Source organism: Castor canadensis, chromosome 11 (assembly GCF_047511655.1).
Source record: "Castor canadensis chromosome 11, mCasCan1.hap1v2, whole genome shotgun sequence".
Lineage (NCBI taxonomy): Eukaryota > Metazoa > Chordata > Mammalia > Rodentia > Castoridae > Castor > Castor canadensis.
Genome location: NC_133396.1, coordinates 85836014 through 85863341, shown reverse-complemented (window position 1 = coordinate 85863341; position 27328 = coordinate 85836014). Strand labels below are relative to the sequence as shown.

Below are 27328 nucleotides of genomic sequence, written 5' to 3'. Positions count from 1 at the left end.
GACTCTGTTTAAGATATTATTGTCCCAGCATTACAAAATCAATAGCTCTCACCCAGGATCTACGGTTACAAATTCCAGGCAATCTGAGCCAGATGCAATCCAGCAATGCTTTAGGAATCAAGAAATATATAATAAAGAAGAGTAAAAGACTTTTATTTAGAGCTACCTAATACAATTAGCATCTCTCTTCCCTTATGTTCCTGGATAGGCTGAGTTTCTGGAAATTAGCAATGAGTGAAGTTAAAAATGTCTGGAGGTTCATTTGGAATAGTTTATGCCATTTAATTTTATAGCCCATCACTCACGCAGACATTGCTTGGGGCACTTATTTTATAGCATTGGGAAATGTTCTGGTGAGGATGGGGTATGGAAGGAAAGCACTTGGAAAGGGTGAGTGTTGAAAGTAAACCTGTGGATAGGGTATGTGAGGAGTACTGCTCAAGTGCCATGATGGGTATAAAGCCAAGAAAAAAATTTTTAAGCAGTTTAGAATAGGAGGTGGACTACAAGAACAAAAAACATCTGCTGCTGCTCACAATTTTAAGTTATGGTATGAGGTGTGCCGAGACTGGATACACACTTTGGGCTCCATGATTTCCTGCTGAAGAGAAGGTCAAGGGTGTGGAAATAAAGAGCTAGCATACTTTTGAGGAAAGGGGAGCTTATCATATTCAGAGTTCCTTCTATTCTTCACTATTCTGGCACAAAGTCTCACAATTTCCATATTGGGGAACTTCCTGCAGGTCTGACCTTGAAAACAGTCCATACTGCATCCAAAGTCATGTCTATTCTTCATTTGTCTTTTGGTAAACTTCCAACAGCCACCTTTGAGTGGCTCGAAGCCAACTAGGAGTATGTACTGCTGCTGGTAAACTGATAACCATTATAGACGGATGAGAAAACTGAAACTTGGAATAATTTAAGGCATTCTATCCATGATCCTAGGAAGCCAACTAGGAAAGAGCATGGAGAGCCATTCATATCTACTCAGGCCTCATTGATCTCAGGGCATTGACCACCATCCTACTTTCAAGTATCTTTAAGAGTGCAATCATATTGAGATGGGGCAGCCATTCTCAGTGATACAACATAACCTTGCGGGTTAAGGACAAGGTCTGCACCAAGAAATTCTACTAGTGCTGTGATTTGGGCAAGTCATTGTGGTCTTTAGGTTTGTATTTCCTCACATTTAAGAACCTCAGTATGACCACAAGGGTTACTTAGAATTATATATATGTATATATATACATGTATATATATGTACTTTATACATATATAAAGTACTTGGCATACTGCCACAATTCCTATCCCTACCTTCTAACTAGTACAACCTCATCTGTCATCAGGGCTTGGATGGGAGACTCAGACAGTCAGCATTCAGTAATGTCCTAGCATGCCTACTGCTAATCTCAGTTAAGCTAGAAACAGGGGATGACTATTGGAGGCAGAGCAAGCCCACCAAGCCTTGCTTCCTCTCCCATGAGGGCTGTAAGCCCTTCTTTTATCTGAAACATCTTGTTTTTCTCCTAGAAATGCTGATGTGTACCCAATACGCCTGTTCTTATGATATGCGTACTCTCTCAATTTGGCTGATGTGAGGGGTTCAGCTAAGCCTTGGGCTTTGATCTTTCTCGTCTGCAATTTCAGATCCTCCCCCATCTGTCATGCAGAGCCCCCCTCTCCCAACCAGCTCAGCAGGATCAGGCCCTAGGGTGACCATTCTTGAGCCCAGGACACACAAGTCAGCAAAATCCCAGCTGGGGTTTCTGCAGCCTTGGGTATGGGAAAGTGAGTCCCCCTGGTTCTACCCAGCAATTTCTTGATACATCCTTTCCCCAGGCCTGCAGGTGCTGCTGCCTGAGTACCTGCGTGAGCGTTTTGTGGCTGCAGCACTCAGTTACATCACATGTAGCTCTGAGGGTGAGCTGGTTTGCAAGGAGAATGACTGCTGGTGCAAGTGCAGCTCCACTTTCCCAGAATGCAATTGTCCTGATGCTGACATCCAGGCTATGGAAGACAGCTTGCTTCAGATCCAGGATTCCTGGGCCACTCACAACCGGCAGTTTGAGGAGTCAGGTGAGCAACCAACTGGCCCAGAATTCCTTCCTGCCAAAGAGAAGTAGCTATGAGGTGCAAAACAAGAACATAGGGAATTCAGCTTGAATCCAAACTCAGCCACTTATTATCTATATGACCTTAAGCAGATTATATCACTCACCCAGAGTATCAAGTGATTTGTTTTTCCTTTATGTAAATTGGCATGATATGAATCTCAGAAGTCTATTAAGGACTTAATAAGCAAAGATAAATACCATTGAGAGCATAGATCTTGTATGTTTTGCTCAATACCGATTCTGCAGTGCCTAGAACAATGCTTGCATATAAGGTGCACAATAAGTATTTATTGAATAAATGAAGTGTGTAGAATGGTTCTAAGTGCCCCCCAGTGGAAGCTAGTTATTGTGAGCTGCTGTTATAATTAATGTCAATGTTACCTTGGGACCTAGATTCTAAGGAATTGGTTTTGCATCCTGACCCTATTCCTTGGGTAAAGTCATGCAGTGCCTCAATGCCTTGGTGTTGGTGTCCTCATCTGTGAAAGAGAAAAAGTGATAATAATTGGTTGAATGGAAATAGTTAAGAAGAATACTACATTCCAAGTCTCCAACCCATGTTTTGGGCTAATGGTGATGGGATATGTTCTAGAACATGATTTCAGTCTTTTACCACTGAGTTACTGCTAATGAGCAAATAAGAGCTATGTGGACCTCCACCTGGAGACTTGGTGTTGTAGGGACCAAGTAAAAAGCAGAGAAGAGGACTGAGACCTGAGTTGGAGTTCAGAAAAATATAATGTGCTCAGGAAACTCTGAGAACTCAGACTTGGAGCTTGGAACCAGAAAGAACATTGCTTCTAGATAGCACAGGAAAGAATGGATATCTGATCAAGAGCTAGTGAGAAGAACATCTTAGAAAACCAGAGAGAGAGGGAGGCTGCTCTCAGAGTCTGAAATATTTTTAAAGAGATGTCTAAGCTGGTTTCCCACATATGCCTGTCTCTGCACATTCTCATCTCTTTCATCAGGGTGTCCTGGTATTATTGAAAAAGATTGGCCTCAGAAAGTGTTGTGGGTGACTTATAAGAAGGTGTAAAGGGGAAAAGAGGTACATCCCAAGGCTGTTAGCAAGAGCAGGACCTCTAACCCTTCATGTGGTGACAGAGATTTGTTTTAAAACTCGGAGTCATCCTGAAGAAAGGATGGAAAAAATCCTGAAGCCACATTTTATAGTGTATTAACTGTTTCTCAATAAAGCTATTCACAAAAAAAGACAGTAGATATAAAGCCTCCTTCCTTGTGCAGCGACTTTGAAGGGCCCCTGCTCTAGGGGACACCAACCTGCCTCCCAGAGCTCTGTAGCCTGCCCCTCTGCTCAGTTTCTGTATTCTTGCCCACAGAAGAATTCCAGGCCCTGCTGAAAAGGCTGCCTGACGACCGGTTCCTGAACTCCACAGCCGTCTCCCAGTTCTGGGCCATGGACACTAGTCTTCAGCACCGCTACCAGCAGCTGGGAGCCAGCTTGAAAGTACTATTCAAGAAGACTCACCGGATTGTCCGCCGGCTCTTCAACCTCTGCAAACGCTGCCATCGGCAGCCTCACTTCCGTCTGCCCAAGGAAAGGTGAGCACCCCGGCTCTAGAGCCAGAGCCCAGAACCTCCCTGGTTCTGAGCAATAGCTGCTGCTGGTGGTGGTGGTGGTGGGGGTCCTCTGTCTAACACAGAAGATCAGGGAGTATCAACAGCCACAGACATTTTTTTTGAGTCCCATGATCTTGACCTGCTCACATATGTCATTTTCAATTACGAGTTTTGTCTGAAGTAAGAAAGAAAAAATAAAGAGCCTAATATTACTTGTATATAAATTATGGTGGAGCCATATACTATTCTAATAATACTCTAATGCTCACTTATTCCTTTCCATTTTAATAAGTCTTCTAGGAAAGAAAGGGGTGGCATTAAAGCTCGTACACCAATTGCATATGATAAGAAATACACACAATGAATTATTTCAAAAAAGTGACTCAGCTCCGAGTCATCATAGGATGTAAGAAAGCAGAAACGCATGCCTTCTACATTAGAGTGGGGCTGTATTGTCATAGGCTTCTACTCATTCATTCAATAAGTTTTTACTAAGTCCATATTCCATGCCTTACTATTTAACTATAATGTATAATATTGACTAGGAAAGATTTAAGAAGCATCCAAAAACATAAAATCTAGAAAATTATAACTATATGGCAGTCACTTAAACTGATGACAACAGAACGTAAATCAAAGAGATAGTCTCCAAGAAGAAAAACCCAGAGATGAAAGCCTCCTCGGAGGAAGAAGTTTTGATCAGTTCATAAAAAGTGATGGAAATGGGCTGGTACACACAGGCAAGATAGTATTCCAGGCAAGTGGAGCTACCTTCACAGCAACTCAGAGGTGTGACTCTAACTGAGGTACAGGTAAGCATGAGTGGGGAAGACTGGACAATAAGAGTTTTTGAGGGGCTCATTTTTTTCCAGCAACTAATTACTAAGTGTCTACTGCACAGCAGAAACAATATTGATCCCTGAGAATATGTTAGCCAATAATGCAGTGTCCTTGCTCTCATGAAATTTCCAGGGAAGCAGTCCATAAATAAGTAAGTGATAAACAAACACAATAATTTTAGATAGTGATAATTGTCATGGATTAAAGAAAAACAAGATGATGTGGTAAGGAGGGGAGTGGTTCTTTTTAAATAAACATCAGGAAAGACTTCTTCCAGGAGGCTGCATAAAAGCTGAAATCAAAATTTTAGGAGAGTATGCTATGGAAAATTCCAAGTTTTGGTAGACGAATGATAGCAGCAGAAAGAGTAAAAAGATAAGAGAACTTGAAATGCTAATGAACTTAGCAAATATTTGGAATGTTTGAACAGCCATCTTATAAAGAATGCTGAAAACCTAGATTTAGTACCAGATAATACTAGAGATGTTGTAGAGCCTTCTTTTTTTTGTGGTACTATAATTTGAACTCAGGGCCCTGTGCTTGCTAGGCACTTGAGCCATACCTCAGCCCTTTTTTGCCTCCGTTATTTTTTTAATGTAGGGTCTTACATTTTTGCCCAGGGCTGGCCTCAGACCGTGATCCTCCTGTCTGTGGCCTCCTACATAACTGGAATCACAGGTGTGTACCACCACTCCCAGTTTATAGATTGAGAAGGAGTCTTGCTAACTTTTGCCTGGGCTGGCCTCAAACCATGATCCTCCTAATCTTTGCCTCCCAAATAGCTGGGAGTGTGGGTGTAAACCACCATGCCTGGCCTAAATCTTCTATTTTTTTAAAAAAGGGAATGCAATAGTATTTGGAGAAAAGAGTCTAGCTGTTTCTAGTACAAGTCTGCTGTCAGATATTTCTGGCCTGATCCACCAGACAAAGAACTCCAGGCTTTACCCAATCAGTCCAAAATGGAACAGTAGGATTTCTATCATTTAAAGAATATGAGGCTTTGATCTTCATCAATGCCTTTGCTGCCTATTAGTCATTGTCCTGCTACTCTTAGGAGGATGGTGGTGTGTAGCTTTCTTTGACTTCTGCTCCATTTTCATGTATCCTCCCCTAGATCCTTGTCCTATTGGTGGAACCGAATTCAGTCCCTCCTCTACTGTGGAGAGAGCACCTTCCCTGGCACTTTCCTGGAACAGAGCCACAGCTGCACCTGCCCATATGACCAATCCTCCTGCCAGGGCCCCATTCCATGTGCCTTGGGTGAAGGGCCTGCCTGTGCCCACTGCGCTTCAGACAATAGCACACGCTGTGGGAGCTGCAACCCCGGCTATGTGCTGGCCCAGGGGCTATGCCGGCCAGAGGTGGCTGAGTCCCTGGAGAACTTTCTTGGGCTGGAAACAGACCTGCAGGACCTGGAGTTGAAGTACCTGCTGCAGAAGCGAGATAGTCGCATTGAGGTGCACTCCATCTTTATCAGCAATGACATGCGTCTGGGGAGTTGGTTTGACCCTTCCTGGAGGAAGCGCATGCTGCTCACCCTGAAAAGCAACAAGTATAAGCCTGGGCTAGTGCACGTGATGCTGGCCTTATCCTTGCAGATCTGCCTCACTAAAAACAGCACCCTGGAGCCTGTCATGGCCATCTATGTGAACCCCTTTGGGGGCAGCCACTCTGAGAGCTGGTTCATGCCTGTGAACGAGGGGAACTTCCCGGACTGGGAAAGGACTAACGTGGATGCAGCTGCCCAGTGCCAAAACTGGACTCTAACCTTGGGGAACAGGTGGAAGACATTCTTTGAGACTGTCCATGTTTACCTACGGAGCCGAATCAAGTCCCTGGATGATAGCTCCAATGAGACAATCTACTACGAGCCACTGGAGATGACTGACCCCTCCAAGAATTTGGGCTATATGAAAATCAATACCTTACAAGTCTTTGGCTATAGCCTGCCCTTTGACCCTGATGCAATCCGGGACTTAATTCTCCAGTTGGACTATCCATATACTCAAGGTTCCCAGGACTCTGCTCTCTTGCAGCTCATTGAGCTTAGGGACCGGGTAAACCAGCTCTCTCCACCTGGTAAAGTCCGCCTTGATCTTTTCTCCTGTTTGCTTCGGCATCGACTCAAGCTGGCCAATAATGAGGTGGGCAGGATCCAATCCTCCCTGAGGGCCTTCAATTCCAAGCTGCCAAATCCTGTGGAATATGAGACAGGCAAACTCTGTAGCTAACAGGGGACCTGCTCCAGTACTAGGCAGGGAGGGGATCTACATATCCAGGGTGCAAAGATTATCTAAGCCCTTACCTTAGTGCCAAAAGGGTCCTCCCATGAGACTTTCAGCACCCAGGAGATGGGACCTGAATGCCCTTGGACTGAAGCAGGCAAGAGAGAAAGAAACAGCCACTGTGCACGTGCACATATGCATACACTTACACATACACTTGCACTCACAGGGAGGTGACAATTTGGCAGCCTTGGATCTGTAAAGTTGGTGCTTTCTAAATTGAATGCAGCTGAAGAAAGGAAGCCAGGAAAAGCTAAAGGCAAAGAACCAGCCAAATCATGAAACAAACAAAAATCGTTCAAAGTGATTCTTGTCATCCAAGAAAGAAAGAGGGGACAATGGGAGGGTGGGAGTTCTTCCCTCTTTGTGGAGTCACTTTTGTATTCTTTTTAATTAGATTTCTTAAAATGTTGTTTTGTGACTCCTGACCTTGGTTCTTACGTTTTGTATGCTGCCTCCTCTGTGATCTGGAGGCCTTTCTGTAACTGCTCCCAGAGCTGCTCCCTTAGGAAGTGCAAGACATGGAACAGAGGAACCAACGCTAAGGGCAAACAGCAGCCTCCTTGCTCTGCTTGAACTTCTCCCTCCCACCAGTCCCTGCTTCCTCAGCCTCCCCAGTTTGAGGGTCTTGGCTTATTCCAAGTACCTCTCATGGTCCATCCAGAGCTCCTCTTCCCACAAAACCTGTTCTAAGAAAGCAGCACCATCCAGCTAGAGAGAGACAATGTATAGGGAAATGTTTCTTTTTTTAAAAAAAAAAAACTAAAATATTTATTTTGTGATTGTTTTCCTTGTCAATCTGCTCCAGCCATATGAACATCTGAGTAAAACATTTACCTGATTTAATATATTTTTAAAAGGCCCTTTTTAGGGGAAAAATGAGAGAGAAAAGTGAAAGAAAGAGTATAGTTCCTTTAGTTGCCCAGATTATTTTTAAATTGTCATGTGTGTGACAAAGGTGTATCCATAGGTGAGGGATATGGTTGTGTTGACTTGGGTGTAAAGTATGTGTGCGTGTGTGTGTGTGTGTGTGTGTGTGTGTGTGTGAGAGAGAGAGAGAGAGAGAGAGAGAGAGAGAGAGAGAGAGAGAGAGAGAGAGAAACCAAACAGACTGATAGACACAGATTAAATGCAGTGGGGCTGAACTCTCCCAGAGTGTTATCTCACTAGGCCTGTCCCTCCTTACTCCTCCAAACGTGAGGACTAACACAGGTCCTATAAGCAGGACTTCTCACTATTGGGTAGTAGTTTGAAAGTTCCTACTCACAATGAAATTTCAGCCCTTGTGCTGGCAAATGCCTGCTAAGTGGGCTCTTCTTTGTCAGTACTGCTGTGGATATCAGGAGAATTTCATACTCTATGTCTTATCATCTGAGATCACCCCTTGAGGAAATTGACAAAGATGCAAATGTGGCATTGGTTTCCACCACTTTTCTACCCTAAAAAGGAGTTTTGACACAGGTTACACAGAACAATGCATTCTTCCCCTCTTAGTACCTCCTCTTAGTGTTATGAGAATCACTTGCTAACACAGCATTTAGAATCTATGTTCCACATGTCCCCATACAGTACATAGGCATAACAACCCTAGTTTTGTTCAGGAGAAAGTCACCACATAAATACTTATTATCTCATTCCATAACTGTGGTTCATCTCAATTGGTAGAAAATAAAATGAGAGCCAATGAGAAGATAGTTATGACTATCTGCCCAAGAGTCTTCAATGTATACTGTTGCATATAGAAGAATTTAATATTTCATTTAATTATTATACCATTTTTTGACCTACAATAACATAAAATCCTTGGTAGATAAAAAGCCTGGGGAATTTCTTCATAACTCCTCTAGAGGTTTCTAGGGTGGAAATCCAGAGTGATGGGATGGTTGAGGGGGGGAAATAGCTATTGCTGACTATATCTAGTTCAAGTCCCTGTCTGCTTTGTGGGGTTTATTCCAAGCTTCTCACCTGGGGGAGATGGAACCACGAGATGACATCTTCATCAGTGGGAACATTGAGATGTACCACAGGGAGTGTTGGGTAGGAAGGGGGTTGTTAAGGGTAGAAAGGCTTTGATATTTTCTGATGATAGGTTTTGAGAGGTATAAGGCAGACACTAGAGTCTGGTTTTCGCACGCGTGTCTATGTGCTGAAAGAGTGGGTGGACAGAAATATTCCCTCCTGAATTACAGGCACACTTCTTATGTGACAAATTGTCAACTGTCACGCACAGCAGTATTCAGAGTGGGGAGACAGCAATTGAGAATGTATTGTGCACAAAGCTAGCAGTGTGGAGTCTCAGTGATGTGAATGTGACTGACCCAGTGGGAACTGAGTCAGTACATGGGTGCTCATGCCTCACCTGGGACAGTTGTGCTGAGAGAAGAAAACCTCAGCCATCTGGCTCTGAACCAGAAACTAGACTGAGATGGGGGAAATACACCTATAGAGTTATGAGTAAGCACACTGCTTTTTATTTCTGAGATGAGAGATATCTTGGGAGGGTTCTGGGAAGATGATGGTAAAATATGTTATGGTTCAAAGAATATATGCATCCAGCTACAGAGATTTCTGTTTCTTGCCTACTTGAAGGTTTAAACTATGAAGGTGGGTGTATCAATTCTATTTGAAAGTACTACTTCACATTAGTAAATGTTTAGGAGTGTCCTTTTGATCTCAAGTGCAAGTAACATTGATAGAAAGCCTAAGTGAGCATTATTAATTATAGGACTAGAAATGTTTATATTTTGCTAACTCATCACTGATGGATGTCTGACTCATCTGTTTTGGAACAGTGATCAGATGCCTGGGGTAGAAAAGACTGGGTCAAAGCAGCAGACCAAAGACTTTGCTTCTAGAAGACAGATGAAATAAATGGGGGAGTAATGAATGGCCAGGGTCGCTTAAGAGGTTTTTTGAAGGCTTGAGATCATTAGTTCAGCATAGAGTTTCTCAGAAAACTATCCTGAGAAATTCTATGATAAGAGAAGTCTTCCCACAATTGAAATTTTCACCTGTAAAGTGTGTAATAATCAAAAGACATAAGGCACTTATTCTCAGACACAGTTTCAAATAAAAAATTGTCATTAATTAGTACTGGATTGTCAGTGTTGAAGAACTCACTGTGGAATTAAAAGCTAAATCACAATTCAGTTACTACCATGCACTAGATAAAACGACCAAGTATTTGAGCCTTAATTGTAACCCCAAAGAACTAACATATCAAGTGCTAATCTGCCCTAAGCTTGAGACTAATACCTCTAATACTGAATAATATATTTAATACCTGCTACTAATAATATAAGGCTATGTTGTGCAAGCATATTCATACATCATAAGGCAAAAAACATAAATGAAAACCACTTTCAATATTGAATATCACAAATAATTCAGATCCATTTCGTGGCTTCTTTTCAAAAACATGAAAATAGTTGTCATGAGAGGGAAAGCTGCCTTGAGAGTTGATAGTATATTGTGCCTACACGATGTCCTGCCCCAAATCATCCAGTCCATGATTTCACCAAGTAGGTCTGTTCTGCATTTTGGAGGCATTTTTTTTTTTGCCATTATATTCTGTGTGAAAACTTAAACACCCTTTGAAAGAAATAAGTCTTGCAAATTAACCCATAGGCAAAATAAAGAATATTTTTTGGAGCTGGAAAGTTTTTAGAGGTCGTCAAGTCTAATTTCTGACATGAAGAAAAAGATCTAAAAGTTTGAGAGATTGTAGAGCTTGACGGAAGTTGTATTATCAGCAGAGTTAGGGACAGCAGTCTCATCTGGTTCCTTCTCTACCTCTCTTTGGAAATAAATGACATCAGAGTCCTGGGGGTTCAGAGAGCGACCCTGTTTTGGGTCTCTTGGAGGGGTGGGAATAGAGAAGGGGAAACATTTTCCAGGAAGGAAAAAAAGGCTACTAAGAGATGAGAGCATCTTAACATCTTTCCCTGTGATTGGTTCTAACAAAAATAATCAGCTACTATAACAGGTGAAAGAAAAAAAGGGACGTGCCCCTTCTGAGATGCTTTAAGCACAGAGTAGACATGTCTCCATCTAGACTACAGACAGTGCCATCAACTTGATGGTCTCCTGATGGCCCTATCATCTCACTGTTTTTTAATTACAATACCCTGCCTCTAATTTCTTGGTAGCTTCAATAAAACATCAGTTTGAGAATTTCTGTAAAACACCTTCCTTGTGAAAGCTAGAGGTATCTGGGTACCACCAGCATTGAATGGCCTTTGGCCTATGTGGTCACTTAGGCCTAGATCTGGGGCAATGGCCAAGGAGAGTAATGAAGTGAGACTGATATATCTTAAGAGTCCTTCCTCCTTCCCCACAGTAGAGTACAGAAAATGAGGACCAAAGGAGTGTCCTTACCCAAGACACAAAACTGGCCTGTGCTACTGGCATAGCTTCCTTCTCTTTCACACAGGAATTAGGAAAGTTAAGGAGGAAGGATATGTTGGAAATTTTAGCTAATTTCATGATACTAAACACACACCTGTCTTCTGGCTTCTCCTTCTGGTTCTGTTACCAGCCAGCTCGGTGATTGTATGTAAGTCATTCTACTTCTCTTGGCCTCAATTTGCTCCCCTATGGAAGAGAGAATTGGATTCCTACCTAAGTACTTAGGGTCCCTCTACTGTTATCCTTCCATGTTAAAAGCAGTGTGGCATAAGACACTGTGTAGGTTATATGATCAGACAGATCTGGATTTGCATGGTGGATCCATACTTACCATTTAAGTGACCTTAATTCTTTATAATATATAACCCAATCACTTCATCTTTACCTTCATAAAAAATTTCTTTCCTCTCCCTTTGTGAGCATTCACCTCCCTGCATACTTTTGCTCTATATTCTCTTTCAGAATACATGTGTCCCTAAAATACAATCTCATTTCCTCCTCCCTCCCTTTCTTCCTTCCTTACAGCATGTATGAAGTGCTAAGCACTAGACTAAGTGCAGAATATTCGAAACTCTATGAAATATGTTTCTGAGGTGCTATACAAGGTGATGTGTATAGGGGTGAGGTGGGAAGATTAAACAAATAGGAATGGTACATTTTCTAGTGGAGGTGTAGAGTATTGAGGGAGCACAGAAAGAATACAAAACACTCCCAGGAAGAAATTCTAATGATATTTGTTGTGAACCTTTAATAATTATAATAGCAATGCCTTAGGTCTCCAGATATTTATATCTGAGTGTGGGGGAGAGTTCATGGCATAAAAACATTGGATCCCATCTCAGAGAGCAGAAAAGAGCAACAACAGCAGTGTCCCACTGAAAGCACACACTATGTCTGGTCAGTGCCCTCCTTTCTGACTCCTGAGTACCATATCAGCACCTTGTTATTTGCCAAGGAACACCAAAGAGACTTACACAGAAGGTCTATTTAGTAGATGAGATGTCTCTACACATCAAGGGTGCAGTGAGTGACTTTAACTCACCTGCAGATTCCTATTCATGAAGCCAGGGGGTAGGAATTCCTGCATTCCTAACAAGCTCCCAGGCAATGTTGCTGATCCAGGAACCACACTTTGAGGAGAAAGCTCTTATGAAGCATGTCTCTTATCTTCCTACAATACTCAGGACTCTAAAACCAGAGCCAACAAATCAAAAGGTCAACGACATCTGGCTTTAAGGTAGGGATCTTGCTGATGAAAATCTTGGTGCTCTACTGACCTTTAATTTCTCTACCATTTAGAAACAAGATGTCTGACCTATATATACACCAATGATGTGAAGAAAAAAAGGACAAGAGAAAAGAAAGGAAATTGAACTAAATAAAAATTCTAAGGTCTCCAAGCTGGCTTGCTTATGAATGTGCATTTATAGATAAGCAGTCCCATGGACTGGCTGAATCATGCTGGCTGAGAAAAGACTTTTTGCTCTCAAGCAGATTTCTGAGGAAATCTGCTCAGAAGAGGGACAGGGAGTACCTGTCACTCTACAGAAACATACATCAGACGAGATGATTAAATCCACAATAGCAATGTGCAAACACCCAGAGGCCCCAGACTGTAGACTGCACCTTGTGAACCCCCTAGACACCTCATCTAAGAAATGAAATGAATTATTTTTGTTTTCAGTTCTGTCCTTCTCTCCTGCAGCCTGTGCAATTACCACCCTTGCATCACTAATAGAAACAACCACCAGGATTTATGAAGGGCCATTCTTCCAAGGATCTTAGAACTTGGAAGAATGAATCAATCAAAATTATTTATTGGGCATTTTCAGCTAGGAGCTGTGGAAAATAAAGCCAACATGGATTTAGTATGTACACATCCTTAATTCAAAAGGTCTGCAGATGACTTAGAAAATAAAACTTGGGGGTGGGTTTCCACAGCTACATGAAAGCAGAAGGTGGACTTTCATGCTTTCTGGAGTAAAGCTGCTGTGATTCAATTCCTGCTCTGCCACTTACAAGGTGTGAGGGGCTGCATATGTCATTTAATCTCTTTCGACTTCAGCTTGCACATCTATAAATGAAGGACAATATATGTGTACCTCATAGGATGTTTGATGATCAATCGAGATGAAGCATATAAAGCACAGGCTCATAGCACATGCTCAGTAAGCTCGGGTTGTTACTATTGCATTAGATAACAACTATGTTTGGGTTAAAAGAGAGGGGAAGGGAAGAGAAGGAAAGACACATTTTACTTACCTGCTGAAGCAAACTTCTTCCTGGAAACAGAGAGGAATTTATCATCTGGATCCTTAAATAAGAGTCATTGGATAATATAATGGAAAAGGGCTTCTATCACAGTTTTTCAGAAGACACAGAAACCATTTAAATGGATTTTTCTCACATAGGCTATCTATAAAAGCGGAGTATATAAAATCACAACATAACTCATCTCTGAGATGCCTGTGCCCAGCTGGGTCATGTGGCCCAGGAACATTTCTCTGATGATATAACTTATTATAGTGATAGAGCTTGGAGTACCTAAGAGAATGGCTAGTTAACACGCCCATTAGACTGTTCTTCAAATAGTGCATCTTAAGTGCACTTTTAGCAAGTACCAAATTGCAGTCAATTCCTGGTTGAATTATTTGATGGGGAACCAGGGTGCAGTAGTGCCATAAGGTTTTTAGATACAGACACAAGGATGGCAGAGTTTATATTCCAGTTATATTAGAAGGATAAGATGTGGATAGGCACCAAGGCAGGGAGGAAAGTGCTAGGCTGTGGGAGCAGCATATGTCTCTGCACATATTCGTAGTTGTGGTGATAAGACAGCTGAATGCTTTCATTCTACATTTAGCCTCTGAACCAATGCCCTCACTTCATTCTTTGAATAAAACAGCTTTATTTATATATGATTTATATATCATAGAGTTCACACTTTACACAGGGTACAATTCAGTCATTTTATCCAGGAAAGGATGTGCATAGATCTCTACTTTCTAACTCTTTCACCCATGAAAGAAATCCTATGTCCATTCAGTGTTAATCAGATTTTTTGTCACTGTGATGAAACAACTTAAGAAAGGAAAGCTATATTTTGGCTCACAGTTGCAGAGTTTCATGGGATTGGGAGGTCATGGTGGAGCAAAGAAGCTCACCTCATGGTGGCCAAGAAGCAGAGAGAGAGAGAGGATGCCTGGCTTCCACCTTCTTCCTCTTTCATTCCATCTAGGTCCCCAGTCTTTTGGGTAGCACTTACCCACATTCAGGGCAGGTCTTCCTCACTTAGGTAATCCTTTCTGGAAAATCCCTCAGAGACACACCCAGAAGTGGGCTTTACTAATCTCCCAGAAGCTTCTCAACCAAATCATGTTGCTAATAAAGATTAACCATCACACATTAGTAGACAGTCACCATTCCAGTTCAATCCCCAACCCTAGGCAACCTCTGTGTTATTTTCTGTCTGTATGGATTTGCCTATTCTGAACATTGCATGCAAATGTAATCATATAAAACATGGCCTTTTCTGTCTGCTGGTTTCACTTAGCATAATGTTTTCAAGGTTCATCCATGTTGTAGCATACACCAGAATGTCACTCCTCTTTATGGTTGAATAATATTCTATTGAATGGATACAGTATAATCCATCAGATTATGGATATACTTGGGCTGTTTTCATTTTTGGCTATTAATGAATAATGCTGTAATGAAGATTGTGTACGTTTTTGTGTGGACATGTTCTCAATTTTCTTGAGTCTACTTAAAATGGAATTGCTGGGTACTATGGTAACTCTATATTTAACATTTTGAGGAACTGTCAGGCTGTTTTTCAAAACAGCTGCACCATTTTACATTCTCACCAGCATATCCTGCCCAAAATATGTTATTATTTACCTTTGATTCTAGCCATCCTGGTGGATATAAAGGAGTATCTCAAAGTGGGTTTTATTTGCATTCCCCTAACAACTAATAATATTGAGCACGTTCTCATATGCTTATTGGCCATTTGTATTTCTTCTTTGAAGAAATGTCAATTCAATTTTTTTGCCCATTTTTAAAATGGAAATGTGTCTTTTTATTATTGAGTTGCAAGCTTTCTTTATATATTCTGTATACAATTCCCTTATTAGATATATGATTTACAAATATTTTCTCCCACTAAATGAATCTTGTTTTTTTTTTTTTCATTTTCTTGACAATGCTCTTTAGAGTACAAAAGTTTTAAATTTTGATGAAATCTAATCTATCTACCTGTGGTTTTTTGTTGTTGTTCTTACTTATGTTTTTGGTGTCAGATCAAAAAAGGTATTGCCAAATCCAAGGTAACAAAAATTTACACCTAGTTTCTTCTAGGAGCTTAATAATTTTAGCTCTTAATTGCAAGCATCTTATTTATTTAGAGCTAATTTTGTGTACAGTGTGAGATAGTTTAACTTCACTGTTTTGCATGTTGGTAACCAGCTGTCCCATACCATTTGTTGAAAAGTCTATTTTTCCCCATGGAATTGTCTTAGCACAAGTATCAAAAGTGATCAAAAGTAAATGTATGGCTTGATTTCTGGACTCTCAGTATCACTCACTTGACTTGTATTTCTATCTTTATAGCAGTATAACACTCTTTATTGTTGTAACTTTGTAGTAAAATTTGAAATCAAGAAGTGTATATCCTTCAACTTTGTTTTTGTTGTTAAGATATTTTCACTATTCTGAGTACTTTGCACTTCGATATGAATTTTAGGTTCAGTTAATCAATTTCTGCAAAAAGAAGAGCTGGGATTTGATATAATTTTTTTGAATCTGTAGACCTATTTGGGAACTATTGATATCCTAACAATATTAAGCCTTGTGATCCATGAACATAGAATGGTTTGCCATTTATTTCTTTTAATTTCTCAATGATGTTATATAGCTTTCAGTAAACAAGTCTTTCACTTTTGTGAAATTTATTCTTGAATATTTTCTTATTTTGATGCTATTATGAATGAAATCATGCCTTTAATTTTATTTTTGAATTGTTCATTATTTGTGTATAGAATTATAATTGTTTTTATGTATTGATTTTATATCCTGTAACTTTGATGAACTTGTTACTAGTTTGTGTTCATTAGGTTTGTGTGTGTGTTCATTATAATTTTCTATATTCAAAATCATATGATCTTCAAACATATATAGTTTTGCTGTCCCTTTCATTTGTAATGTCCCTTCTTCAGCTAATGTATTCTTGCTCTTACTGACAAAATATGGATAGGAGGAATCCTTTCTTATAGTTTTACTCAGAAGCATCTGAGAAAATTACTGCAGAGTCACATTAGCTTATACAAAAATATACCACTCCCAACACTGTCTATGGGCACATGCAAAACTATCCAAAAGCTAATATAGTGAAAGAATGAGAGTAATCAATAAGACAGGGTGCCTTTTCAAAGTTTTTAGCCCATCTCCAATGTTCTTAGCTATTTCCAAGTACCCTGTGCAGCAGCAGTGACTGGATCAGTCTTAAATATATGGCAACCTAAACATAACCTTTCTACTCGCTTATGGTGACTCTTTGGTCCTTATACTAAGGTGACCAGTAAAAGAGATAGGCTTTCATCAGCTAACCAAATCATTCTGTCTAGGTGTTTTATACTCTCTGGTAGGTATTAATGGGTGATTCTAACATATTCACATTTACATGCCTCTTTCCCAGACCCCTTTGTCTCTGAGTGACACCAAAGATTCAGTTTCTTGGACTCAATGCCAATTCACAAATAATGAGAGCAGGGTTTGAAGAAAAGAAAGTAAAGGTTTATTAAATTTGCCAGGCAAAATGAGCTGCTGTTTCAAAAGCTGCAGTCCTACTCCCAAGAGTGGAGGGCAGGTTTTTAAAAGAAAGTGCAGGAGTTTGGGCTTCTAGAGGTACATGCAGAGAGGTATGTCTTTGGATCAGATAGTGGCCTTGAGTCTGCTTATTTCTTAATGTGCTGATGTTAGTCTCCAGAGCTGTATGTCTGGTTATCCTGAATGTTCCTTCACTCCCATGGTAAGCAAGATAAAGAGAGGAGAGTGATGACCTTGTCTGGAGCTGAAAAGATGTTCTTGAGTTCCCTCACATGGGGGATGCTGGCTCATAAAGTGGGTTAGTTACTAGGATAAATCTACAGTGGTGAGCATATTCAGGTGATTGTTCCCATCATATAATCTTTGACTCTTTTTTCTTTTGGGTCCTTAACCAACCAACAAAGCCATTAACCAGTGCCCATGTGTTCATGTATATTTTTATCTCAGGCCACCGCTCTTTCTACACAAAGTTGATAACCAGTTGTATCCTGCATAAGACCTCTGACCATTAAGAGGATTTTTCCTTATCACCATCCATCAGAATCATCCTATAAATAAAGCATGGCCTTTTCACTTCTCTGTTAGTTAGATACAAAGTCTCTTTCATTAAGCATAGGTGTGAGCTGTGGAAGAGATGTTAGTTCATCAGTGATGGATGGCATGGAGTTCTGAGTCACCTGCTTATTTAACTTACCTGTATCCTCAAGCTCTTCTTGTGTCTATTCTCTTAGAATTGATTGGTGCAAAACCAGACTTGCTGATATAGGTCTGCAATCCCAGTGCTTGGGAGGCTGAGGCAAGAGGATCATGAGTTCAAAGCCAGCTTGGGCAATACAGCATCACCCTGTCTCAAATCAAACAAACAAAATGAACTGACTTCTACAGGGATGGCACCACCTCAGGACTGGGCAGTTTTTATCTAACTCAGCAAATAATGGGTAACTCTGGCTATAAGGTCCTTTTGTGTCTCATAGTCAGAAACTTTGTATTTACTAAGGCCCAGTAGTACATTAGGAGCTGCTTTCTGCTGGAGTATCAGTCTCTTTTGTTGATGGCATAGACTTTCCTTAGAAGCCTACTGGTCTACATTGTGATTCATCTGTTGAGCTTTCCATAACTTTATACACTACCTTTTCCTATCACAGATACCTTTAGTAGTATAGTTTCTCCTAGGTTACATGCCTCAAGTGTTAAGTCTACTTTTACCACAGCCTGGTCTTTCTATTAAATTCTTTCCTTTTCTTGGCACTACTCAAAGCTTCCAGTTTTTTTGTGTTATCTAGCAAATGAGTTAGAGTAGTATTCCCTAATACAGAATATGCTGCTCCCAAAACCTGAAGAGATGATCATTTCTGTGCTACTTTATTAGTAGTGGGAGGTGGAAGATGTAATCCTATGACATTTCAGTTGGAAAGGATGTCCTAGAATGCTCCAGTACATCAGATCCTTGTGAAGTTCATTAGTGTGCTGGGAGTTCGCAGCCTTAATTGTCATGGAACACATGCACTTTGCCAAGACTTCCAATATACTTGCCATTTATTGCTAACATAATCTGATTAGCATGACATTGTCAATGCAATGGACCAATATGATGTTCTGTGGAATACTGGACATGCTGACTCCCTTTTAGCAATGTTGTGACAGAGGATTGGAATGTTAACATAACTTGTCCACTCTTGTCCATCTCACATAAATATGAACTGCTTCTTTTCCTCCTTTCTGATAGGGATGGAAAAGAATTCACTCACCAAATCAGTGGTCACTTAGAATGTGCTGGAGTCTATAATTAATCAGTTTTAGTGAAATCACATCTGTTATAGCAGCTACAATTAGGGCCACTACTTGATTAACTTTGCAGTAGTGATTCATTCAGTTGTGATTCATTCTATTTTTGCAGCAGTCAATCTGGTGAACGGAATGGGGATTTGATATGTTCCATCACCCTTGCTTTCTTCACATTTTTATAATTAGCACTAATCTCTACCATTTTCTCAGGTTGCCACACTGTTATTTGCTATCTTAGCTTGAGTAGGAGCACCGATTCAAAAATTTCCACTTGGGTTTCTCTATTACATTGATAAGGAATTGATTTAAAATTTTTCTCCAATATCTATTTCAATTAAACCAGCCAATGACTACCAGGTAGGATGAGCTCAGTAGATCCATTGCGATCCAGACCTAGGATTCCAAGATTTCATTTATTTCCTGGACCCACATAGCTCTACTCTAATGGAAGGGCATTGTGGATATTGGGTTCCCTATTGGGTATAAATGCCAATTCTGATCAATGTCCAACAATCATTAAAAAGTCTGGGTGCTGCTTTTCTCAAATGCAGTCCCTTGAGTAAAGAGCTGGAGGAATTTCTACTTAATGCAATTACTGTGGAGTTGCAGAATTTCTTTTCATTTGGAACTAGTGTCTCTTTCTTCCTGTAGTGTTCTTAGTCTAAAACTTGGCAAGAGACATGAATTTTAATTTGAGAGGATTTAGACTTCTTTCCCTGCATCCTTGAGATCCTTTCTTTGTATAAAATAAACAATACCCATTTGATTGCTAATCTAACTTGCCTCTAGAAACACCAAATTCCATTAATACCTTTATAGTTCTTTGAAGGTGAGCTGCTACCTATGCAGCCCAACCTAAGAGCCACTTGAGTTTTCCACAAATTGTGATAGCTCGCTTCATTACAACAATTGCAACTTCCTTGGTTCTAAGAGTAGAGGGCCATTATCTGTACCACCACTGTTTGAGGAAACTGATCAGTCTCATTGCTATTAGGAAACCCAGCTCTGTTTTGCCCTCCTCTCCTACCATCAGCCTTGGCCTAAAAAGAATAGCCATGATGAGCTGATCCCATTCTTACCAGTGCATTCCTTATTGCATTGATACTTGGTATGTCCTTCAGGCCTTGCCATAGAACGTATTTAGCTGGGGGAGGGTCCAGCCTGACAGAGTATATGCTCTCTAGGATACCAACATCTTTCAATCTTTTGATTTTTCCTTCACCATCCTCCGTGGAAGTCCTGGCCCTTCTACTTCACAAAATATAGGGCTTTGCTTTTTGAAGTTTCTAAGATCCTCTCTAGCAACTTATTAGTATCATTTTCTGAGTACTGGTCAAAGTGTCAGCTCATATAAAAAGGATACTACTCCCACAGATAAATTCTTTATCATCCAAACTTGAGTTCTGCTCTTCCTGATCCACTGTCCCAGAATTTGGTTCCATGCATATGCTACGAGCTGCAATACAATATTAATCATTAGTAATAAATGTTAGCCATGCCTTGCAAATTCCTTGGTGTACAGTCTGTCTCCTTCCACAGGAAACTAAATATATATCTAGTGTGGTTGTACTGGGATTTGATCTTCTTTGGATTACTTGCCTGGAGAGGAAGTAGGGGAAGATTCTGAAGGAGACAAGCATTGGCTACACAGTGCATGACTTGTTTCAAGTTTCTGAACTATCTTTAAGCAAGGTGAGTACTACTATCTTCTAAGAATGCAGAGAGGAGCATGAAGGGTACTTTCGAAGGTCTATTCAATCAAAGTTCCTTTACTCAGATAGTCCCATTCCAAGTCTCAATGCCCTATTCCTTTTCTATTATGGCCCCGTACTTGGTATAGACACTTACTGAAGCTGCGAACTCAATCCTTCTGAAACTCTACTACTTTAATGATTAAGTCTGAGCCTGCTAGACATGCAGTTATAGGATTTAATGTTTGCCCTGCTGGATTGCAGTCTTGTTTTTGCCCAATATCTACTATATATGCCATTACTCCTTCCTTTTGGAATGGAAATGATTACTTGTGAGTAGGTAAATTGTTCTTGAATTTCACAGGGGCTCACAGCTAAAAGTTTGCATTGAATTTCAGAGAAGACTCTGGACTTGAATTTTTAAACAATGTTGGAACTATTAAGATAGACTAAATATACTTTTCATTGTGGGATGGACATGAGGGGTATAGTGTTGTGGTTTGTACAAGAAATGTGTCCTCAAAATGTTCATGTGTTGAAGACTTGGCTCCCATCTGGTAGCACTATTGAGGAATGATTGGATCAGGAGGTCACTAACTTCGTCAATAGACTATAAGAAGGTAGGGTCTGTTCCAGGAAGTTGGTCAGTGGAGGGGTATCTTTGAAGGCTATCACTTGCCTTAGCCCCTTTCTGCCTGTCTTTCTCTCCTTCCTGGCTGCCATGTCTCCTCCACCACAACCCCTGCTGCCATGATGTCCAGCCTTGCCTCAGGCCTAAAGTGATGAGGTCAAGGGCTATGAACTGAAAACTCTGAAGTGTGAGCCAAAATAAACCTTTTCTCCTTTAAATTATTTCTCTTGGGTATTTGTCAAAACAACAAAGTCTAATTAACAAAATGATCACCTCTGTTATTGTCCCATCAATGGTGCTTCCGGTAGTCCACTGTGCCTTACACATTTTCGCAGATAATTTTCCTTTTTCTGGATATTTAGGCTTGATTTTTTAAAGCAAAAATATAACCTTCTTCCACTGTGGTGCTACTTTAAGTGACTCACTATCCTTAGCTGGCAAGTGGGGGCCATTGCTAACAACATGGTACCAGCTGTGGTAGGAAGACTAGTCTAGTGGTCTGCTCTCCTGGCACTCTGATTGCCCCTTCTGCTGACTACGCAAATTGATGAAATCAGTCTGTAATACAAGAGAGAAAAAATTTAGTTTGGCATTATAGTAAGTTGACCATGACATTGCCCTGATGAATAATCATCTTGTAACTCTAGGGCCTTACCTTCTAATTAATGTTGCTCCTCTCCTGCAGTCTCCTGACTCTCAAGCCTCCAGGGTCAAGTCAGAGTGCAAAAAGTCTATCTTAGTCTCATCATAGAGAAAAAGAAAATAAGAGGCTGACTATGACAAAGACTGATTATATTTTCAACCAGCATTCTCCTGTTATCTCCTTGGCACATAGTTAATGTATATTTGACAGCCTCCCCTGAAGTTAGGTGCTGCCATGTGTCTGAGCTCTGGACAAAGAAATTGGGCAGAAGTGATGCCCACCTCTTCCCAGACTCATCCTACAGATGCTCACACATGTAGTTTTCCTCTTTCCCCTCTTAGGAGAAGACAGGAAAGGGCTCTTAGAAATGAAGGTCAGTCAAGGTTAGAACCATGATATGGAGGGTACAAGGGTCCTTGGTAGAAATGAGTAGTTGTCCAGGGTAACTGCTCCCCTACATCAGTGCTGTTATGCAAATGACCATTTGTTATATTATCCCTGAGGAATGTTGGGGTTGTTTGTTACAGCAGTTGGCTCACACTAATACAGAGAGAGCAAATGAATGTGAGTCAGACAGAACCCAAGGGAACCAGTGCTGTGCTTCTCACCAGCCCTAGGCACTAATTACTTGGTAACATTTTTAGATTCTTAGCACCTACACAGTGATTTCAGCCATCCAGAATAATCATTTTGAAAATAAACAAATATACTTCTGAAAGTCACCTTGGTGAGACTAGGCAGAATTTCCTTGTAATCAGAGGGAGTTGACGCAGATAAGACAGTTCCTTTGGACAGCCTGCATAGGCTTTTCATGGAGTAGAGAATGACCTGTCTTCCTCTCTGTCCTCTCAGCTTCTCTTCTCAGTTGAGCCACTCTATCAGCAAAGCTGTGTCCTGTATCTGCTTGGAAATGCACTTTTCTTCCAAGAAACACAAAAGCTGTCTATCTACACACTGGGGTTTGGCTGAAGGTAGGGGCATTCCCCAAGAGAGCAGGGACACATCAACCCAAAGCAAGGAATGTGGGCTCTGGGGAATCATTCTTGCACATAACCATGCCAGCCTGGCACTCCGTGATGTTCATGCTTCTACAATTAAACTGTTCAGTTCTCGATCACCTGGAGCTGCTGCCAACTGCTAGCTGTGATAGTCAGAGTGGCTGCTGCCGGGAATGTCAGCAATTCTGCTTTGCTGCCTCTCCTGGATTGCCTTCGCTCTGCTGCCAGCTTCCCCGTGACAGTCAGGTACTCATTTCCCTTCACCTGCCATGATATCAAGAGAGACACCTGGGCAGGTGCGGTAGAGCTATTATGTAGTGAGTCCTTTTAATACCCACACTTTGTGCCTTGTACTGTGCCATTTCACCACCTCCTCCTAATGGGATGTTAACTCTTATTCCTGAGGAGGGCAAAGAACCTGGACAGTGAAGAGAATGATGCTGAATGACACAAATTTCCTGCCAGCCTATCTATACGTGATCTCAAAGAATCCTTACATCACCAAGGGTAGTAAATATTGTATCCTGATTTCAAAAACAAAGAAACTAGGAAAAACTTGGCCACTTGACAATCTGTCCCCTTTTCTTCATTCTCATTACCAATAACCTGGATGAGAAATTTATTACCTTCCTTTGACCTTCGTAAAAACTTGTTTCTGCTTTTAGTCTCAGGATTCCCTCTTCTAGACCTGAACTGTTCAACATGGCAACTGTTAGCCACAAGTGGCCATTGAGCACTTGAAATGTAGCTAGATGGATTAAGTAGTGCTGCAAGCATAAATAACACAGTGGATTTTGCAGACTTAGTACAATAAAAATGTAAAATAGCTCATTAATAGCATGTAGTGTTGACCATATTTGGAAATGATTTTGATAGTTGTATTTTGAATGTTACCTTAAATAAAATACATTATTAATATTTCTTTTTTTTAATGTGGCTACTAGAAAATATAAAGGTGCACATGCAGCTTGCCTTTGTGACTCACAATATGTATGAAATAGATCCCACAGTATCTAGAGATTGACCAGCATATTCTGTTTGAGATGCAGGCTGCCTGTGTCTCCCTCCTGCTTCCCATAGCCAATTGGACAAATTCCAAGGTCTTTAACACAACTAAGGAGCTCTTTCTTGCTCTATTCCTTCTTCCTTTCATGCCTCCCAACTCTTCACTTTTAATTTTATGCCCTTGCCAGCTCTAAATGTGGGTAATTCTTCATCCACACCAAAATGGTTCTAGCTCCTCTGCTTTGGTTATGTGCCCCCTCTACCTGAAACGACCTTCTCCTTTAGAAGTCACTAGCTACTCCTTCTGAATCATCATTTTGGACTTGATGGCTTATTCTGGAAGCTTTCCCTGCCACTTCCCCTAGCTCCAGGGCAAACCCCAGGATGAAGCAGACCAGGAACCTATAGTGCAAAATCCAAGGAGGCACTATACAAGCCTCCTTGAACTGTGTGTCTTCTGTGACCAGCTTGCCTCAGACTAGTCCCACCCAGACTCTAGTTTTATGATGTTCTCCCTCTATACATAGTGTCCCATTGTCAGTCCATGGCTACACTTTAGCAATGTCTTGTTGATTTCTGTGTCCTTGTTTAGGAAGTAGTGATGATGCTATATTCATTACTGAATCCCCATCTCCCCACTTTCTCTCCAAAAGATGATGGTGACACTCACAAGGTAAAACTGCATCCTGAGGCATCAGTTTGTCTGGCATGGTGCAGTGTGCTGGGGATTCAACAATGATACAGTGCCTATCCTTAAATACATCACAAAACTTGGATAAGCCCTCCATTTTTCCACATAGAACTCAAATTTTCCCAACTTTAAGACATGAGCTACCTGAACAGCAGATAAATATGGATTCCCAGATCCCAACCCAAGCTCTGTAAGTCTGTAGCAAGGTCCAAATGTTCTGGGAGAAAATGTAGTGACTTTTTTTCTGCTACATTCCTACTTATTCATTTATGTGAGGATTCTTGAGTGCCTACTCTGTGTAAGACTTTGCTCTAGAGGCTGCCACGGACACAGTGGGAAATCAGGAAAGGATGTCTTTTAGGCTCCACAGTTTATGAAATGTTCCCAGATAAACTATTCTATTTGAGGTGTGGAATTAAGTTTATGTCCCTTTTAGAGATAAGACTGATTTGCCCAAGATCACACATGAGGAAGGAATAGGGACTAGAGTATCAAGTCACACAGTGAGGTAGTGGGAACTAGAATCAAGCCCACTTGTTATGCTACTTGACATAATAATTTCCCTGCAAGATTGTTTTGAGAGTCACGGGAATTTCAAACTTAGGAATCCCACACCAGCAGGAGGAAAGGGGAGAGAGAGAAAGGGTGTGGGAGGTCATCTGGCCCTTGCAGTGGCTGCTAGCTAGTCTCAAGGCTGCTGCTCAAATCCTGTGTAGCAGGGACCAATGGTGGGGTTCCCCTGCACCACTGTGCCTGGACTTCACTCTGCAAGCCTCTGAACATCTTTTTCTCCCCTTCCTTCTCCCCTTCCTTCTATCCCTATCCATAAGGAGCATCTCCCAACCGAGGAGGGTGTTCTGAAACTGAGACAGTGACCTGACTTCTCTTCAGCACAGCAGCCTTTCTACCCTGTGGTTCCTTCATTCCCAGGATGGATGATTCCTGAACCAGTGTACATTCCCCACCATAAGCTCTGTCCCTCCCCCAGGCTTGCTCAATTAGCCCAGGGCCTTGCCCTTGACAGTCTAGACCAAGTCTGGGGAGCTGGGGGAAGCTCACCACATAATGGAGTGGCAGCTAGGCACCATCCTCCACCCCAGGCCAGCCCTCACCTCTCCTCCCCTCCCCTCCTGGGCTCCCTGGCTCTGGAGACCAGGTTGTCAGTTAAACAGACCTGACAGCTGACAGCTTTCAGGAGCAGCCGGAGCACGGGTAGCTTTCCTTCTCTTTTTTTCTTCTCTTCCTTTCCCCTGTTGTTGTTGCAAGACTGGAAGCCTGACTGGAATTTAAAGCACGTCTTTGGGATAAAAATATATGTTAGCACTAGGCCCTGCTCTCTCAGCTTCCTTCTTAGATTGGCAGCTGTCCATTTTTTGGGGTGGGAGAATTGAACAGCTGCAGGTCATTAGAGGCGGGGTCTGGAGCAGGAAAGCAGGTGAGCCTGCTTTCTGAAGCCAGAGCAACCTTCTCTGTTCTGATGTTGGTCTTGTTTTTATTTGGAGCATGGGAGGGGCAGGAAATTCTCCAGGGAAATGCCAGTAATCTATTCTCCCTCCTAAGGCCCCTCTGCACTGCCTGGAGGCCCTGGGTTTGCCACTTATCCATCCTACTCATGCTATCTGTCTGTTTGCCCATCAGTCCCTGCTTAAGACAGATAGATAAATAGATGGATAGATAAGGAGAGACTCTAAACAGCTTAAGTAAACTATACTATTTACATCTCTACTCTAATCTATCAATCCATCTGTCTGTCTATTGAGAGTGTGTCTCTCTCAATCTGCTGCTTCAGCCTCCATTAACCATTCATCTGTCTTCCTTTTGCCCTACACTTTCCCCTTCCACCCCCATTTCTCAGTATCAAAATAAATCCGAAGTAGAGAGACAATGAGGCATGTCCTTCCACTCCAGTTATCCCGGAAGGGTGGCGGTGGTGGCTGACACTGGTGGCTTTCTATGACTCTCCTCCTCAGGAAATATGCAAATGTCCCTTTGAATGCTCAGGGGACAAACACCAAGTATCAGATCTGCTGGGCTAGGCCTGCATTCACAGTTTTGCAAATAGAGCAAAAGTTCCTTAATTTAGGTTCTCTTGGGGAAAGGGAGGTGGTGGGGATGGCAGTGGACTGGGGGAGGAGAAGAGGCGGGCAAGCAATTTAAACAAGGAGACACAGGTATTAAATACTTGTAAATTAAGTATTTGTATCAGTTTTCAAGTGATTTGGACTACCTGGATGAAGTAAGGGTGTAGAAGAGACAGGGGGAAAATGCAAATTTTCTAAATTTCATAATTAGTTCATTAACATTTGAACTATTAATTTCTTTAGATGCTCTAAACACCAGATTTCACTGCTAACAGCATAAGGGGCTAGTTTGGATGATTACATTCCCAATAGACACAATGAAAATTCATGATATTAATTGTAAATGAAAACATCAACAATAAATGAGAATGAAAAACAAAATAGTTCGCCAGGCCAGCCTCATTAAATCAAGTCTGTTTTGCGTACATTCTAACATGCACACAAAGATAGAGAACACTGCCCTTTTTCGGGGAGCGTGGTACTGGGATTTTAACTCAAGGCTTAGCACTTACAAGGCAGGCACCCTACTGCTTGAGCCACACCTTCAGTCCTTTTATTTGGGGGGGTTGCTGTTTTAGAGATAAGGTCTTGCTTTTTTGCCCAAGCCAGCCTGGATCACGATCCTCCTATTTTAAAATATAGAATGAAGTAGCTAGGATGACAGGTGCCCACCACCACACTCAGCTTTTTTTCTATTGAGCTGGGGTCTCACAAACTTTTGCCCAGGCTGACCTAGAACCTTCAGTC

The 27328-nt window shown here is 41.4% G+C and overlaps 1 protein-coding gene and 1 long non-coding RNA gene across 13 annotated transcripts in view; one reads left to right on the top strand and one right to left on the bottom strand.

The window, feature by feature from the left end:
• Positions 1–7915, top strand: part of Brinp2 (BMP/retinoic acid inducible neural specific 2) — a 94914-nt gene extending 86999 nt beyond the window's left edge. For all 3 annotated transcript variants that reach the window (XM_074047394.1, XM_074047393.1, XM_074047395.1), the window contains exons 6-8: positions 1840–2076; positions 3458–3680; positions 5653–7915. In XM_074047394.1, the coding sequence (XP_073903495.1) occupies positions 1840–2076; positions 3458–3680; positions 5653–6769 (1577 nt within the window). In that variant the 3' untranslated portion in view covers positions 6770–7915. The remainder of the gene's footprint in view (positions 1–1839; positions 2077–3457; positions 3681–5652) is intronic.
• On the bottom strand, positions 130–26408 carry LOC141413861 (uncharacterized). Of its 10 annotated transcripts, none has more exons than XR_012438816.1 (9): positions 21819–25668; positions 21437–21721; positions 13493–20297; positions 12273–12418; positions 11325–11416; positions 5966–6734; positions 3607–3873; positions 2496–2593; positions 130–2106 (listed from the first exon to the last, which is right to left on the bottom strand). It is a non-coding gene; the product is annotated as an uncharacterized lncRNA (long non-coding RNA). The 10 variants fall into 10 exon arrangements; XR_012438818.1 differs by lacking the exon at positions 2496–2593 and having other exon boundaries at positions 5966–6076; positions 6615–6734; XR_012438819.1 differs by lacking the exon at positions 2496–2593 and having other exon boundaries at positions 13493–14611; positions 17751–20297.
• Positions 26409–27328: the final 920 nt, after the last annotated feature.